The 16,315-nt window shown below is 38.1% G+C and overlaps 1 protein-coding gene across 1 annotated transcript in view; it reads left to right on the forward strand.

Moving 5' to 3' along the window:
- The window catches only part of LOC108440425 (glucosidase 2 subunit beta-like), a 201,774-nt gene that overhangs the window by 77,266 nt on the left and 108,193 nt on the right, over positions 1-16,315 (forward strand). The window contains exon 9 of the mRNA XM_017719285.2: positions 7,061-7,148. Within this exon, the coding sequence (XP_017574774.1) occupies positions 7,061-7,148 (88 nt within the window). The remainder of the gene's footprint in view (positions 1-7,060; positions 7,149-16,315) is intronic.

A 16,315-nucleotide genomic window follows, 5' to 3' on the forward strand; every position in this document is an offset into this window, starting at 1 on the left:
GCTGCCATGAGGTAGTTGATTGACAGTAATGTTTAATCGCTACAAAAGGAACCAAGTTAACCTGTCATGGTTTGCTGTAAGTTCTGGGGGTTATGAAGGCTGTTCGGTCAGTCTTTTGTTGTTTCTACCCACAAAATGCCTGTGTCGTTCATTGAAAGAGGCTTTCTATCTGAGCACGCTAGTTTACAGAATGTAACATGAATAATTCAAAAGGAATTTGTAAACATTGCTAATAATGTAGAATATGCCGGTAAGGTGTGGCACTCATTACAGCATGCTCTTTGTTGGGGGTTCATGCTTAATGGTTACATGTTCAGAAGACCTTCCACTCCAGATTCGTTGACGAGTAGAAAGTACAGGTGAACACTCTCTTCTAAGATTCACCCCTGTGTAAAAAGTCAGAAGCAAAAGAGCAATTTCAGAAGACACAAAAATATCAGCCAAATAAGCAAATAGGACAAAGTGTATCACAAAAATAGCAATAGTAGTAAATCATACTTCATATCTTGCTTAAGATTGGTTTGTCAATTTATATGTAACCAGTCAGGTTTCTGATGCGTGGCCAACAATAAGCTCTGCATTCTATGTGCCAAAATCAAACACGTCTTCACTGTTGATGCATTTGTCTTATTAACAGAAGCTTGAGCTGCGTTAAAAGTAAACTATTTACACAGGCAAATTGTACAGGCAGTACAGCCCTGATGTATACTGAGAACCTCTTAGTGGCACCAGACATCTGGCTGTGTGTTTTGTAAATCTGATCCTTAATGTCTGAGGTTTATTTTAGTTTTAGCACCAGGTCTCCTAGGCTAATGTAACTAACACATATTTGAAGCCTATGTCCCACCACCTAACAAACTGAATACCTTTCACACTTGTCTCAAATCACATTAGGTAACCTTAAATGGATCTCAGATATGTGGTATATATAAAAAAAAGTATAAAAGTAGAGACAAAGTTCAGGCTTCAACATGGCTGCTTTTTCAATCAGGTTTCTCCCCATTTTATGTTGTGTCTAATCTGCTAGCCCACCTGCAAGCTAGGTCTCCTCCATCATACAGTATTACCAGACTAGGAGGGTGATGGCTAGCATGGGCTTCCTCTGAGATATGTGAAGCTTCAGCGCACACTTTCAGACTGCAGCTAACACAGCGCCACAGCTCAACATGCTTGCAGAAAAACTCACTGCTAATTCTTATGTCAACTAACAGACGCTCGTGTTGCCAAACATTGCGGAGAAGAGTAACGCCGATCCTATCCACCTAGAGAGAAAGAAAGAATCATTTTGGTCTCTTGGACTCCTGGCAACAGATGGCTGTGACACCACCAACAATAGGGCCAGCGCCACTTTTGTCGTTTTTCGTAGACTTCAGCTACTCGTTAGCTACTTAAATGTAAAAGTACTTAGCAAGGACTTGGAACTTTAAGAGGCATGTTCAGAAAAGCTGACAAATGAATTAAATAAAAACAGCCACCAGTTAGCATTATACAAGTCACATTTGCTACTTTGGGCTACTAGCTTTCATTTTCTCTTTACCAAATTGACATGAATAGTCAAGCTATTCATTTATCCTGATCACTTGGGGCTGGTCTGCACCAGTGACAGTGACACATCTAGGCTTGCTGCCCCTCAGAGAAACACTGAAAGGAACATTTACAAACATCAGAAATGAAATAAATAAAACAAAGTTATTTTCCCTCACTGTTGAACAATGACAGATGGAAACCCAGTTTCATAAGTTGGACAATCCACATTGTGGCTTCTCTCTCTCTCCCCCTCTCCCTCTCCCTCTCCCTCTCCCTCCCTCCCGATGTTCCTATGTTTTTACACATTTGACGCTGTCTGTGTTTAGCTGATAAAGTTCCTTCGCGTTGTACATGGAAGGAAGTCTGTTTGATGATAATTTCAAATGACAACAAAAATAAATAAAAGATCTGCTTGTCTGTTTATTAATGCTTTAGGAATGGTGTTCCATTCTCACTTAATATGAGAACATTTCCTACAGAGTAAAACTCCCACAGCTAGAGAGAGAAGGAGAAAAAGAGAGATACAGAGGGAAAGAAGACAGAAAAAAGAGATGAAGAAAGAGAAAGGGAGATAGATGGAAGAGAAGCTTTATTCTTCAGATCCACAAGCTGTCAGATTTCTTAGTGTTTTTGCAGCCACTGCCCTTTAAATGTTCACCTACCTTCTGATTCCTGTGTAACTTTGGCTTGTCAGCAAGCATCTCGCTCCTGATGAGTTTTACAAATCGTTTCTGAACATGAAAAAAGCATCAGAACACACGCTTTACTTCTACTTCCTCTTTTTGTGTATCTAACTGCAAATTGCTCATGTCCTCATACAAAGATAAATTACTTCCAGAAAACAGTACTTCATGCAGATTTTCTGATTTTCAGAACCACTCTGCTTACTGAATTCATAAACCCTTTCTTATGAAATACTATATCAGAGCTGCACAGGTTGCACAAAATACTATTGTTATGACCATATTTTTGCATGATGTGATCACAGTATGCTTTATAATATGTTAAAGGGACCATATCTTGTACTTCAGAATTTAATAATGCCCACTTATTACATCTGCATGGTTTGATTTACCAAAACCAGTCATTATTCATCTTTACATGATCATTTTCCAATCCCTCTTTATCCCTTAGAATTGAAGAGGCTGTTTTTGTTGTTGCGTCTTTAAGGCCGATATACCAATATAATCTTAATTAGGAAATTCAGATGTTTCAGCTGCATCCATTGCTAACAGGTGTATAAAATGAGCTCACTGGCTGAAAATATGGATCTCGGTAAGATAGTTATAAGTTAAATAACTGTTATTCACAGCAACCCTGCTCGCATTCCTAATAACAAATAATTCCAAATGACAGTTTTGAGCACTGCATTCTTGTCTTAATGTTGAGGCTACTGTTACATTCAGATTAGGCAAACGTAGGAAAACATTTCCAAACAGTTGCAGACAGTTTTCTGTTTGCCTAGAGTTTTCTGCTAATGTTTGCCATCACTCAAGCACGGTTTCAGGAGGTATACAGGGCAGCTGGTCAAAGGGAAACCATTGAAATGGATGTTTACACAAAATCGCTGAACTTTATTTGTCTATAGCGAAATGCTGCATTAGGTTTAGCCAGGCATGTAAACGGCGCCACTATTTTGGGGCGGTCAACATTGCTGCTTGACTATGTTTAGTACCATTACAGAGTTGAAGTTTAAGAAGTGTGCAAGATGACACTATTTTACTCATTTTTTTTTTTAGATTTTATTGTTGCTACTTTGCGTATCCTTGATTTAAAGTTTTTACAGGAAATATATATTGTTTTATTTATCTTTTGTATTAGTAGTAAAGCTCATTAAAACAGTGAATTTTTAAATAAGGTATTCATCTTTATTGTCTTCTTTGTTAGTTAACAAATGCATAACACAACCTCAAGCTAAATTTAAATGCTGCTGGCTACATAAGAGTTATTTGGTAATTGAGCGTTTCATAATCTGAATAATTGATTATTTGCTTAAAAAATCAATAGATTATACGACTCTCATAATAGTGGTTTGTTGCAGCCCTATCTATGAGCAGCATCAGCTCAGCCAAGAAGCGGTAGACCATGCAAACTTAGGCCGCTGAGTAATCCACGTAGCACGTAAAAATCACCTATTATCGGTCACTCAATTCAGAGTTCTAGACTGCCTCTGGAAGCATCATCAGCACAAGAATGGTCTGCGAAGAGCTACGTAGATGGGGTAGTAGAAATGTGTTCTAGGGAGTGGTGAATTGTGCTTCACTATTATCTGATGGTGGTCTGATGGATGAATCTGGGTTTGGCGGATACCAGAAGAACATTGCTTGCTGGAATGCATAGTACCAATAGTAAAGTTTGGTAGAGAAGGTGTAATAGTATGGGTCTGATTTTCAGGGTTTGGGCTCTGCTTCTTAGTTGCACTGAAGGGTGATGTTAAAGCTACAGCATGCAAAGATATTTTAGACAATTATATGCTTCCACCTTTGTGGCAACAGTTTGGAGAAGGTCCTTTCATCTTCTAGCCTGAATGTGTCCCTGCACACAAATTGAGGTTCTTGAAGACATGGTTTGATGAGTTTGGTGTAGAGGAACTCTAGTGGCCTGCACGGAACCCTGACTTCAACCCCACTTAAAACATTTGTGAGGTCAGCCAACTTCACTACCTGGTCTCACTGAATGGCCACAATTTCCCTCAGACATTCTAAAATCTTGTGGAAAACTTCCTAGAAGAGTGGAGGGTGTTACAGGTGCAAAGGGGGTCCAAATCCATAACAGTCTCCATGGTTTTGGAAAGGTCTGCTGTCCACATAGTTTTGGCCATGTACTATATATCAGTGATCTCTGTTCTAAATGGCTGCCCTGTATTGCATGTCATTCAAAGAGCAGTTCACATCAAACCGTTCCCTATATCCTTAACAACAAGACTAAATTGCAGATTAAATAGAATGCATGTAAATTATTTGGTTTTCATAACATCTCTAAAGGGGCAGTTTCCATATATCAACTGAACATAGTACGGAGTGAACAGTATCTTTAGTAATGTTGACATATTACAACAAATTCACTTATTTCAGAAAGTGGAAAATATTAGTTTCTGTGATATAGGCCCTTAAAAATTCATTTGTGAATCATTAATGTAATCATTTAATGGTTTAAATTTGACTTGCATTATTTTTATTAGTTTCATTAGAGCACTGACAGAAACTCAGCTGGAACTGTATTTGGTAAAAATGCACACAGCACACAGTAAACAAACACTGAGATTGGTTAGAGGGCTTATTTGCATGTTGCAGCCTCCTTTGATACTTGTATTGGGAAAACTAACACTGCAGTAACCATTAACAAACAATGCTCTGTCCTTGGTACATTGAACTACTGTATAAACAATATAATGATCCATTATAAATGCCCGAAGGTGTCCATAATATGTGAATACAGCTACTTCAAGCTGCACTCATTGCTGGCAAAGGGACAAAGGTGTTGCATGCAAACACATCTAGAATCTCTATAGAAAAGCATTGACCAATAAAATGGATGCTTCATGAGGAGCAGATGCACTAAAGTCGCCATGCCCAATGCCAAGCGGGGGCTAGAGGAGTATAAAACCCTCAGGATTGGACTGTGGAGTAGTGAAATCAGTACCTTTGGAATGAGTTGGAGTGGCGTTTGTAATCCAGAACTAATACAACATCAATACCTGACCTCACTAATGCTTTTGTGGAAGAATGCAATTGAATCCTCACAGCATTCTAGCATGAAGCCTTCAAAGAGGCTTTTAACACAGCAAAGAGGGATAAACTCCCCTATTAATGCCCGTGATTTCAGAAGAAATGAGTGTGTCTACAAACGTCTGGAAATATAGAATGCGTGGACCATTTCTACCAATTAGTTGGTCCCACAGTAAAAATATTTTAAAATATTCAGACCTTAGATATGTACAATTGTCATGATCTGTTTACACCCAAGGCTTTGAGATAGTAATAAGCTAAATATATATGCAAAATCATCATTTATAGAGTACTTTCTGTTGGAAGGTGGCTGTCCCAAACCCTGACCCCTATATATTTCAAATTAAGAATTTTTTTTTGCATTTTTCTTGTGTCTTTTTAATGTCTTTAAACTACAAACTACTAAATACAAAAGAACTTTGTTATAAAAATGCTGTTTATAAGTTTTCATGTCACTACCAAAATACATAGTTTTAGTCAATTGGCGGAACCTTAATTAAGCCACACCCCTCCATTTTAAAGCAGGAAGTGAGACTGCATACCTGTTTTTCATGGCCACATGAAGCAGTTAGGTCCAAGTGTTTTGAAGTAGATGTGTCAGAAAATCAGTCTGTAACGTTAAGAATGATCTCTTCTGAAAAACATATTGTTTTGCGAATAACTAAACTGTTTTGTGTTTTAATAAAAAATCTGACTTTATATGTTAAAAGCTGTGTTTGCTAGTCTTGTACCAGTAAGGGGTTTTGGGTTCTGTTCAAAGCCAAAATCGTCACCGCCGAAACATTTGGTGAAGTTTCAGAGGCGTTCTTAATGTGTTGGCAGTGATGAAACGGAATGTTGAATCGTTTATTTGAATAAAATTAACATAATTAAGGTAGTGGGTAATTCACAGCAGGATTGTAGTCAGTTAAATGTCTGATTTTTATCTCCAGCAACACTGCTGTTTCTGATATACTCGTACCAGCACCACACACACACTACCATGTCATTGTAACTGTTGTGCTGAGAATGGATCACTGCCCAAATACTATGTGGACAGCAGTGGTTCTGTGGTAGAGGGGAACTGATTAATTGTGCAGCAACTATTGGACTACAGAAAGTAACTGTACACTGTCAGAAAAAAAGATACATGCAGGCGCATTTTTATTTGTTTAGAGACGAGCAGTGCAAAAATTGGCCTTAAAGGTAAAACTGTGTAGCCTAAATAAGTTTTATACCAGAAGAGAGGAGCATATTTGTTCCTTTTTAAATATTTAATGTGTAAAACAAAACAATAATATAAAAAAGTGGAGTCAAGACAGAGTATGTGGAGACAATACAATTAAAACATATAATTCCATAGGTTTATGGGACAGTTATGTTCCCTAACTAAAGGTACTTTAGGTGTACCCACAAAAAAAAAGTCAAAGACCACCCTTTATTTATGTTTTAATTTTCGGTCAACATAGCCATGAAATACTAGATACTCTTTTTTTAGCAATTTGAAAAGAGCAGTTTTTTTTCTTTTGACTTTTTCCTTTCCTGTGCAAGTGGAATAATGTTTGGCTAGAAATTAGATAAATTATGTTAAAAAAAAAGCTTTTCTGATTTTGAACAGTGTCATACGTAGTGGAGATGGAGCTCATATAATGGCCAATGAGTAAGTACAAGGTAGTGGTGTCTATCAAAGTGGTCAGTGAGTGGAAATATAAGGTGGGAGTGTCTAGTAAACTGCATGGAGTGTGATATTGAATTTTCTCTGTTTTGTGTGTGTGTGTGTGTGTGTGTGTGTGTGTGTGTGTGTGTGTGTGTGTGTTTGTGTGTAGATTCAACAAGGACAGAACGACCCAGTCAGAACCCCTCCACATGAAAACCCCGATAAATTACCTCCTGTTATCAGAGCTGCACAGGGTGGTAAGTCATGTGCTCATATATATTACACACACACACCTCTGTACTCTCTCTTTTACACACACGTGGGTAAATCTGACAACATCTTTGTCAATTACCTTGGTTATCATTATAGTCTCTCTCTCATATTAAGTGTGGTTCGCTTATGGAAAATAACTACAGTTATACTATAGCGATTTACAGAAGGTATGAATCTTTTCATTTTTGGAAATAAAACATTGATTGATAAACAAATAGTTAAAGTTTTAAAATGTACCATTGACTTCCCAGCTCATACAGTCCAAAACAGCCCATTTTGAATTCTTTCACGTTTGCCTAGTGAGCCTAGCTCCACCTGTTCATGTTCACATTTTAGTCTGGACTGTTTTATGAGTGAGTTATGATGCGAAGAAACTGGAATTGATGAAAAAAATATGCATGCTAGGTGTATCCTTCTATTCATAGAAGAATAAAATCTGAAAGGAGAGTTCTGAGGGAGCCAGGCTAAGCTTGACGGAATATATATTTTTTAGCTTTTCCATCTACACATTTTCCAGCTATCCAGAATTGGGAAAGTCTAAATCTCTCTTCACTTATGTGTGTGTGTTGATGTGTCTTGACATTGAGAGCAGTAAAGCAGCTGTACGTGTCCTGATGTCTTGTCCCCAGGTGGATGCAGGTTGTTTTTCTGACTGCAGTCGTCCTCACAGAAATCCTCTCTTAAATCCTGTCAGCCAGCTTAAGATTTGCTCCAGTCATGTGGACTTGGTAGCACCAGCACCAGCACGACTAGCTAGCTGTCAGCAAAATGAAAAATGATTTGCTGAAGTCATGCCACTGAATCCCAGCACTGAGAAACCTGGTCTGCAGACAAGACCCGTTTGATGATTTTGTCTCCTGAATTTTATATTATTTATATCCTAACTGCATTATCTGTTGCTGTCCAGAGGAGGATCGGTTGTTGTTTTAGCACTTGGTTCCTCTCAGTGATTCTTGCTTGTGCTCTTATGGAGTTGTACCCCTTAAGTCATGGTTCCTCTTAGATTCTTCCTCAGGCACTTAGGGAGTTTTTCCTTTTGAGTCATGGTTCCTCCCTTGATTCTTATGGTGTTTTTAGTTTTGAATCTTGGGACACTGGCTGTTGGAGAAGGTACTGAATTGAATTGTATGATTCCATTTACAGTACTGTAACAAAAGGACTGAATACATAAATAAGCATAACTTATTTCAAACTTTTACAAAATTTTTATGAGTGAGAATTAGTTTCTGACAGCATCAAATTAAAAAAGGCTAAAATCTTAGCTTTAAATTAAATATCTCTATTTCCTATTTTAAAAGGTCACCAGAGTGGCCTGTGCATGATAGAGTAGTCCACACGATTTTTTTGAAAAAAATCATAGATGAATGCATGGATAACTCTTTCAGTTATAAGATTTATTATTTATTATAATTTCTGAATAAGTTACAACATTGACAGAGGCCTACAAAAATGCTCAAGGTTAGAGAAGATGCCCTTGTTAAGGAAGCATTGCTCCTGAAAATTAAATCCAGGTGAGTCGTTACTTGATTAAAAAAAAAACACAAGAACAGGAACACCCAATTCTCTCTCCTGCATTTTTACTGTTTATTGTTTTGCTGCAGTGTGGAGACCAGCAGCAGGTGAGGTTTACTGTTGCACTGGAGCTTCCACCTGGTTCACTTCATTTCAGAGCTTTAGTATTACACACACATACACACAGCTATATTTATGAGTAACATAAAACTCAGTAAATTTGCTGTCAGACACACACGCATGATTTAGAGCAGCTCTGACAATCCAGCTGAATTAAAACGGAGTGAGCAATTTGTTTAGTGTTTAGGACCTGTCCAGACTGCCTGTCTGCTGCCTCTGCTCAGCATGTGTGTCTGTGACATAGTGGATGTGTTTGTGCTCTCTCTCTCTCTCTAACACGCATGTACACACGCATACACGCATACACACACACACACACACACACACACACACACACACACACTCTCTCTCTCTTTTGGTCTCTCCCTCTCTTGGTCGCTGATACCAGATGGCTTGCCTGCATTAGAGGTGTTTTATTTCCCTGTGGATGCCAGATATGTCTAAAATAAACACAAAATGCTTTTCTCAGGTGGAGTGTTCATGCCAGTCTCTCCACTGGCTCCCTGTTCACAAGTCAACATACCACCAGCCTAATGCTTCATAAAGAAAGAGAGAAAGACAAAAGGAAGCTGGCAAAAGAAAAAAATAGAATTCTTATGAACTAACAACCAATGCTATCATTGCTAACGGCCAACACCATCCACCAGAAACCAACACCATCCAGTACTGACCAACACCACTGACCAACACTATATACCAGTACCCCACATTATCCACCAGCTCCAACACCATCAATCAGCACTCACCAGCACCAAGGACAAGCATGTAGCACCATCCAACAAAGCCCATCATCACTGACCAATGCCATCTACCAGTGATTAACACCACTGACCAACATCATCCACCAGTATTCAGCAACCTCCACCAATGACCACCACTACTGACACCATCCACCAGCATCAAGCACTAACCCCCAGTACCCAGTGCTATCTACCATCAGTCAATGCATTCCACCAGTAAACCACACCTGTGACCACCATTATCCACCAATAATCAACACCAGTGACCAAATCCATCCATTAGCAATAAAGTCCAAAAACCAACAACCAATACCATTCAGAAAAAGCACCAATGGCCAACACATTCCACCAGCACCCAACAAGCAAACACCATGCGCCAACAATCAGTGCCCAGTACCATCCACCAGTGGCTAACAAAAATTCACCATTACAAATAAAAGCATCAGAGATTGAAAATTGAAATTAAAATGTCACAGACAGTACTTGTATTAATATATGAACATATTATAATTCCAAAAGTTCAAAAAAGGAAACTGAAATCTCACAGCCAATTCTTTTAACAGTTGTTGCTGCAACTTAGAACATCTTTATTTTTTCTGCAGTCCGCACTTCCTCTTGTCTCTTCTTCTCATCCCTTGATGTGACTCCCCATGACTCCCTCTCTCTTCTAACACTGTTTATATAATCTACTTAAACTTCTACTTAGACCAGTCTATTTATATGTGTTTTGACATAATTCTTATGTAAGGGTTGAGGAGTCTCAAAAAGAGAAAGGAGGAGAGTAGAGGATAGAGAGAGGTTTGTTTTCCCCAGGAGTGAGTGTTTGGCTGAGCTTCGTAGGGTGAGTGTAGAGATAGACACCAGCTGAGCCAGACTCTATACAGTGCATCTGATGAGGCACAATGCTGGAAAGATCTTCTAGGATTGTTCACTAACTGACAGAGAGTTACAGCGAACACCAGCAGTCTTCACTGTACGCATACCAGAATTACCTGCAAATATAGAATTTCTTTTTTTCTTACTGTACCAATGCTTACAATTTCTTACTGTACTGTGGCATCCTGTACCAATAATAATAGTAGTTATAGCAGTAAACTTAAAAATAATTTTAATGATTCTACTACTGGTACATAATGTGTTTTCAGTAATCTAAAGATTCTTGATGTAGAAAGAACAGCATAAACATAAAGTGACAGACAATCTTTTTAGTTCATGTTACTGCTCATATGAAGCATGATTTTTCATATAATTTAAAAGACAGAATTCTTGTTTTCAACATCATAAAATTTTCAGCATCTTGTTTTCTACATCAAAATGTATAGTATCTCACAAAAGTGAAAACGTCCCTCACATTTCTGCAAATATTTTATTATATCTTTTCATAGGACAACACTATAGAAATTAAACTTGTATATAACTTAAAATAGTCAGTGTAGAGCTTATATAGCAGTATAGATTTACTGTCCTCTGAAAATAACTCAACACACAGCCATTAATGTCTAAATAGCTGGCAACACAGGTGAGTACATCTCACAGTAAACATGTCCACATTGTGCCCAGTTGTGATTCGTTGGAGTTACAAGGTTCCAGGTGTGAAAGGGAAGCAGGGCTGTTAAATTTGGTGTTTTGGGTACAATTCACTCAAAATGGCCACTGGATATTCAGCATGGAATCTCATGGCAAAGAACTCTCAGAGGATGTGAGAAATAGAATTGTTGCTCTCCTCAAAAAATAGGCGCATGCTTGCTGCAGAGGTTGAAGAAGTGGGAGGTCATCCTGTCAGTGCTCAGACCATATGCCGCACAATGCACCAACTCTGTCTGCATGGCCGTCTTCCCAGAAGGAAGCCTCTTCTGAAGCTGATGCACAAGAAAGCCTGCAAACAGTTTGCTGAAGACCAGCAGTCCCAGCACATGAATTATTAGAACCATGTCCTGTGGTCTGACAAGACCAGGATAAACTTGTTTGGCTCAGATGGTGTCCAGCATGTGTGGTGGCACCCTGGTGAGGAGTACCAAGACAACTGTCTCTTGCCTACAGTCAAGCATGTTGGTGGTAGCACCATGGTCTGGAGCTGCATGAGTGCTACCGGCACTGGGGAACTGCGGTTCATTGAGGAAAACATGAATTCCAATACATACTCTGACATTCTGAAGCAGAGTATGATCCCCTCCCTTCTGAAACTGTGCTGCATGGCAGTTTTCCAACTCAATAATGACCCCAAACACACCTCCAAGATGACAACTGCCTTGCTGAAGGTAAAGGTGATGGTCAAGTATGTCTCCAGACCTAAACCCAGTTGAGCACCTGTGGGGCATCCTCAAGCGGAAGGAGGAGGAGTGCAAGGTGTCTAACATCCACCAGCTCCGCGATGTCATCATGGAGGAGTGGAAGAGGATTTCAGTAGCAACCTGTGCAGCTCTGGCGAATTCCATGCCTGAGAAGGTGAAGGCAGTGCTAGATAATGATGGTGGACACACAAAATATTGATACTTTGAGCACAATTTGTACATGTTCACTGTAAGGTGGACTTGTGTTGCCAGCTTTTTAGATTAAGGGCTGTGTGTTGAATTATTTTCAGAGGACAGTAAACCTGTACTGCTATATAAGCTGTACACTGACTACTTTAAGTTATATCCAAGTTTCATTTCTATAATGTTGTCACATGAAAATGAATAATAAAATATTTGGAGAAATGTGAGGGATCTACTCAATTTTGTGAGATGCTATAATTACTTCAGCCCCACTTCTAAAACATCTGATTTTTGATGGCAACACAGTACCAGCAGGTAGGGAAAAATAAAAATATGCCACAGTATGGTAGGAAAATGACCTATAAATTTCCCACTGAAGTTGGCTTTAAAGGAGTTGTTCAGCAACAATTCAGTGTTTCCAGTTTTTTGATCAGGATCTATGTTAACATATGTAATTTTTTCAGAAAAAAAAATCTTACCCCCTTTACACTAAATGATGTCAGTCAGCCAAGACACATAGTGTCTGAAGTTTGCTTGTTTAGTTTTACTTGGGGGCTCTGAGGCTAATGTAGCTAACAAGTAATGGAAGCTTGTACCCCACTATTCAGCATGGTGATAACGGCCAGTCTATCTTCGTGGACTTGGCTAAAACTGTGTGTAAATTAATTTAATTTACTAAAATTTGCTTATTTTGTTTCTGACACTGTATGACATACTTTTATCTTTAAGCATGGCCTGCTTGTTGGGTATAAGCTTCCATTACTTGTTAATTTTATTAGCCTTGTAGATCCAGTGCAAAACAAAAGCAGCAAAGGGGTAACCTGTGTTAATTTGCGTCTTTGTTGAGTCATTGCTTTAATTGAATAACACACAATGTGAAGTAAAAATGATTATAATTATAGATTGTTTTATGACATGGATCTTGTGTAGTTCTTCCAGCAGTCTCTCATAATGCTGTGTGCTTTAAGCCTTGGTCTAGAAGATACTATATACAGGCAACTGAGGGTCAGAAAGAGAAGCTATTCCTGATTCTATACCTTCTCTCTCTCTCTCTCTCTCTCTCTGTATCTATACATCCACAAGCTAAGCCAGGGGGCCAATTACTGAAGCCACTGTGTTGTTTCGATTCTCTTCCTTTCTCTTCGTTTGTCCTGTTAAGGTGTGTGTTGTTCCAAACATTTTTAAGAACTATATATACACTGCTCAAAAAAATAAAGGGAACACTCAAATAACACATCCTAGATCTGAATGAATGAAATATTCTCATTGAATACTTTGTTCTGTACAAAGTTGAATGTACTGACAACAAAATCACACAAAAATCATCAATAGAAATCAAATTTATTAACCAATGGAGGCCTGGATTTGGAGTCACACACAAAATTAAAGTGGAAAAACACACTACAGGCTGATCCAACTTTGATGTAATGTCCTTAAAACAAGTCAAAATGAGGCTCAGTATTGTGTGTGGCCTCCACGTGCCTGAATGACCTCCCTACAACGCCGGGCATGCTCCTGATGAGGTGGCGGATGGTCTCCTGAGGGATCTCCTCCCAGACCTGGACTAAAGCATCCGCCAACTCCTGGACAGTCTGTGGTGCGATGGTGGATGGAGCGAGACATGATGTCCCAGATGTGCTCAATCGTATTCAGGTCTGGGGAACAGGCCTCCATTGGTTAAGAAATTTGATTTCCATTTATGATTTTTGTGTGATTTTGTTGTCAGCACATTCAACTTTGTACAGAACAAAGTATTCAATGAGAATATTTCATTCATTCAGATCTAGGATGTGTTATTTGAGTGTTCCCTGTATTTTTTTGAGGTATGTATGTATATATATATATATATATATATATATATATATATATATATATATACACACACACACACATAACAGAAAACCCTGAATGATAAACCCTGCAAATAGCAAGAAGCATCTCAGTGAAGTCAGAAATTGATATTGTAAAACTTCTAGAGTGATGGAGAGCAAAAATTGATCCAGTGAAGCTTCTAGAGCAATAGAAAGGAAGTGCGGGTGAGTGAAGACCTTGAGCTAAAAATAGCCATGTGAAGTCCATACATCCAGAGTGACAAGAAGAGGGACTGTAAGGCTTTACTGTAGATTTACAGTGGAATGGATTTTTGTTTTCCAAGACATTTTCAATGAACTCTTCTGCTGCCAGGTGCCTAATTTTTTTAAAGGAAGATTCATGTGGCTGTATTTAAGAAACCTCCTGTCTTTAGTCCTGAATTCAAATTTAATAATGTTATTGTAATGCTTTTCACAAAGTCAGATTACAGAAGCAAATTTAAAATTTGGAGTTGTATCCTATTTTGCAACATCCTGTCTGATGTTAGGAAACCCAAAAGTGCTTAATCAAAGTTGATAATTGCATCAGTTACAATAACATTCATTTTTCATTTGAACAGTTAAGGGTAGAAACCGAATTTAGGACATGTTGTCTAGTTACAATGCTTCTGTAGTACTCTTTTCTTATGTGGAGTTAGGACACGACTATGAAGTTAAGAACTGCAATTCTGTAATAGCTACTGTCCTAAATTCAGTCCTAACTGAGGTTGTCATGGTGATGTTCTAGTTGTTTCTGTAATAATGGCCCTGATCTTTATCAACCACATGTGTAATGTGCAGATGGTTTTCACTAACATCTAATTTAAAACTTTCCTGTGGTTAGAAAAGAACTGAAAACCTGCTGTCTCAAAACTTTTATCAGAAGCCAGCAGGTAGCTGCTGAATTCTGTGGATAAACATTTGCAATATGTGACTATTAAACATAAATATGAAACTCTTGGAAATTGTAACAGTGTAAGTGTTAGAATGAGACTATAAGAATGTCATGAGAATGTCACAAAACATGCTGTTATTGCATTTTGTACAACTTCACAACACGAGCAACAGTTAGAAAAGCATTTCCACTATGCTGGAACAAATTCCTCCAACTGGAAAACTACCTCCACCTTTTACAGAGCAAATTCTTAACATCTGCACCTTGTTTTTTGACCCGATTTTTATGAAGAATTCATGTTCTACAAAAAAATGTGCATAAATGTTTACTGACTGAATTCAACAACTAGCCATTGGCTTCTATTATAATTCAGTTTTGAATCAGCAGGTTTTCACTGAAATGGGTGAATTTGCTAATTGAATATGACACTACTTATTTAACTTGTTTAATTAGATGAGTAACAATCCTGTTTTTTCTTATCAATTAATTTTATAAAGCCTGATTGGAGTGCAGGCCTTTATGTGTGTCCTGCGGTGACACCGTTTCCTGTGTTCCAGTCACAGCCCCAGCTCCAGGAGAATGTTTCCTGGAGAAGCATTTTTAGTCTTTTCATTGTAAATAATGGATGGAGATGGTGACTAAATTATGATGCAGGAACTGCAGAGATTTGCTCCTGGAAAAAGGCATTTTTTGGGGACACAAAACACAGAAAAGAAGAACAGAAATAGAATTTCAGATGTTTTCTCAGTGTGTCAGTTGTTTTCAAGTTGTTTTCAGAGATTAAACATATCATCTCAGTCTTTTGTGTCATGGAGTACTAAATTGGAACATATGATCATATTTTAAACAGCATGAATAAGTATAAAACAACTGCTGAAAGCTTCTAATCTTTGCCTCAACAGGTGAAAATATTGGTTCTCATAGTCTTTTAGGTCTGCATATGCATAGCCATATAGTTTCCAAAATTGCTAAGTGATGTAATGTTTGTGTGTGAATTCTGTAAATAGTGCAGATCTACTCTATAAGGCCTTTATATTGTATATTACTAATGTTTTATGGAGATGTCAAAAAATATTTAATCACTCAGTAACTGATGATATCTTGCCAGGACATTATCGCCATTTGCTTATTCCATTGTCCCCATTTGCTTGCTTGCTAACAAGCAAGAGATTTCTTTTTGTCAACTTTTTTTTTGTCACTGTTCTCAACAGAAAAATGTCGTGCATGGTTTTAATTCAGATGATCATGCTGTTTATTCATGTTGTGTTTGGAATGCAATGGCTTTTACTGCCAAGTTGTCGTAATCAGGGTGACTGAAAAATAATTAAAACATTGGCTGGCTGATGGAAACAAATACATCTGTGGCCTTATTACAGAATTCGTTAATAATGAATTTAGGACAGTAGCTATTACAGAATAACAGTTCATAATCTTATCCTAATTCCAGTTCCTAATCAAAGTTGACAATCAACTGTCATGTCTTTTACCAACCATGCAACTTATGTTTTTGATTGCTAAGCTACAGTCTTTTCCATGGTTATGCTTACACCCATTTCTATA

This window comes from Pygocentrus nattereri, chromosome 22, assembly GCF_015220715.1.
Source record: "Pygocentrus nattereri isolate fPygNat1 chromosome 22, fPygNat1.pri, whole genome shotgun sequence".
NCBI lineage: Eukaryota > Metazoa > Chordata > Actinopteri > Characiformes > Serrasalmidae > Pygocentrus > Pygocentrus nattereri.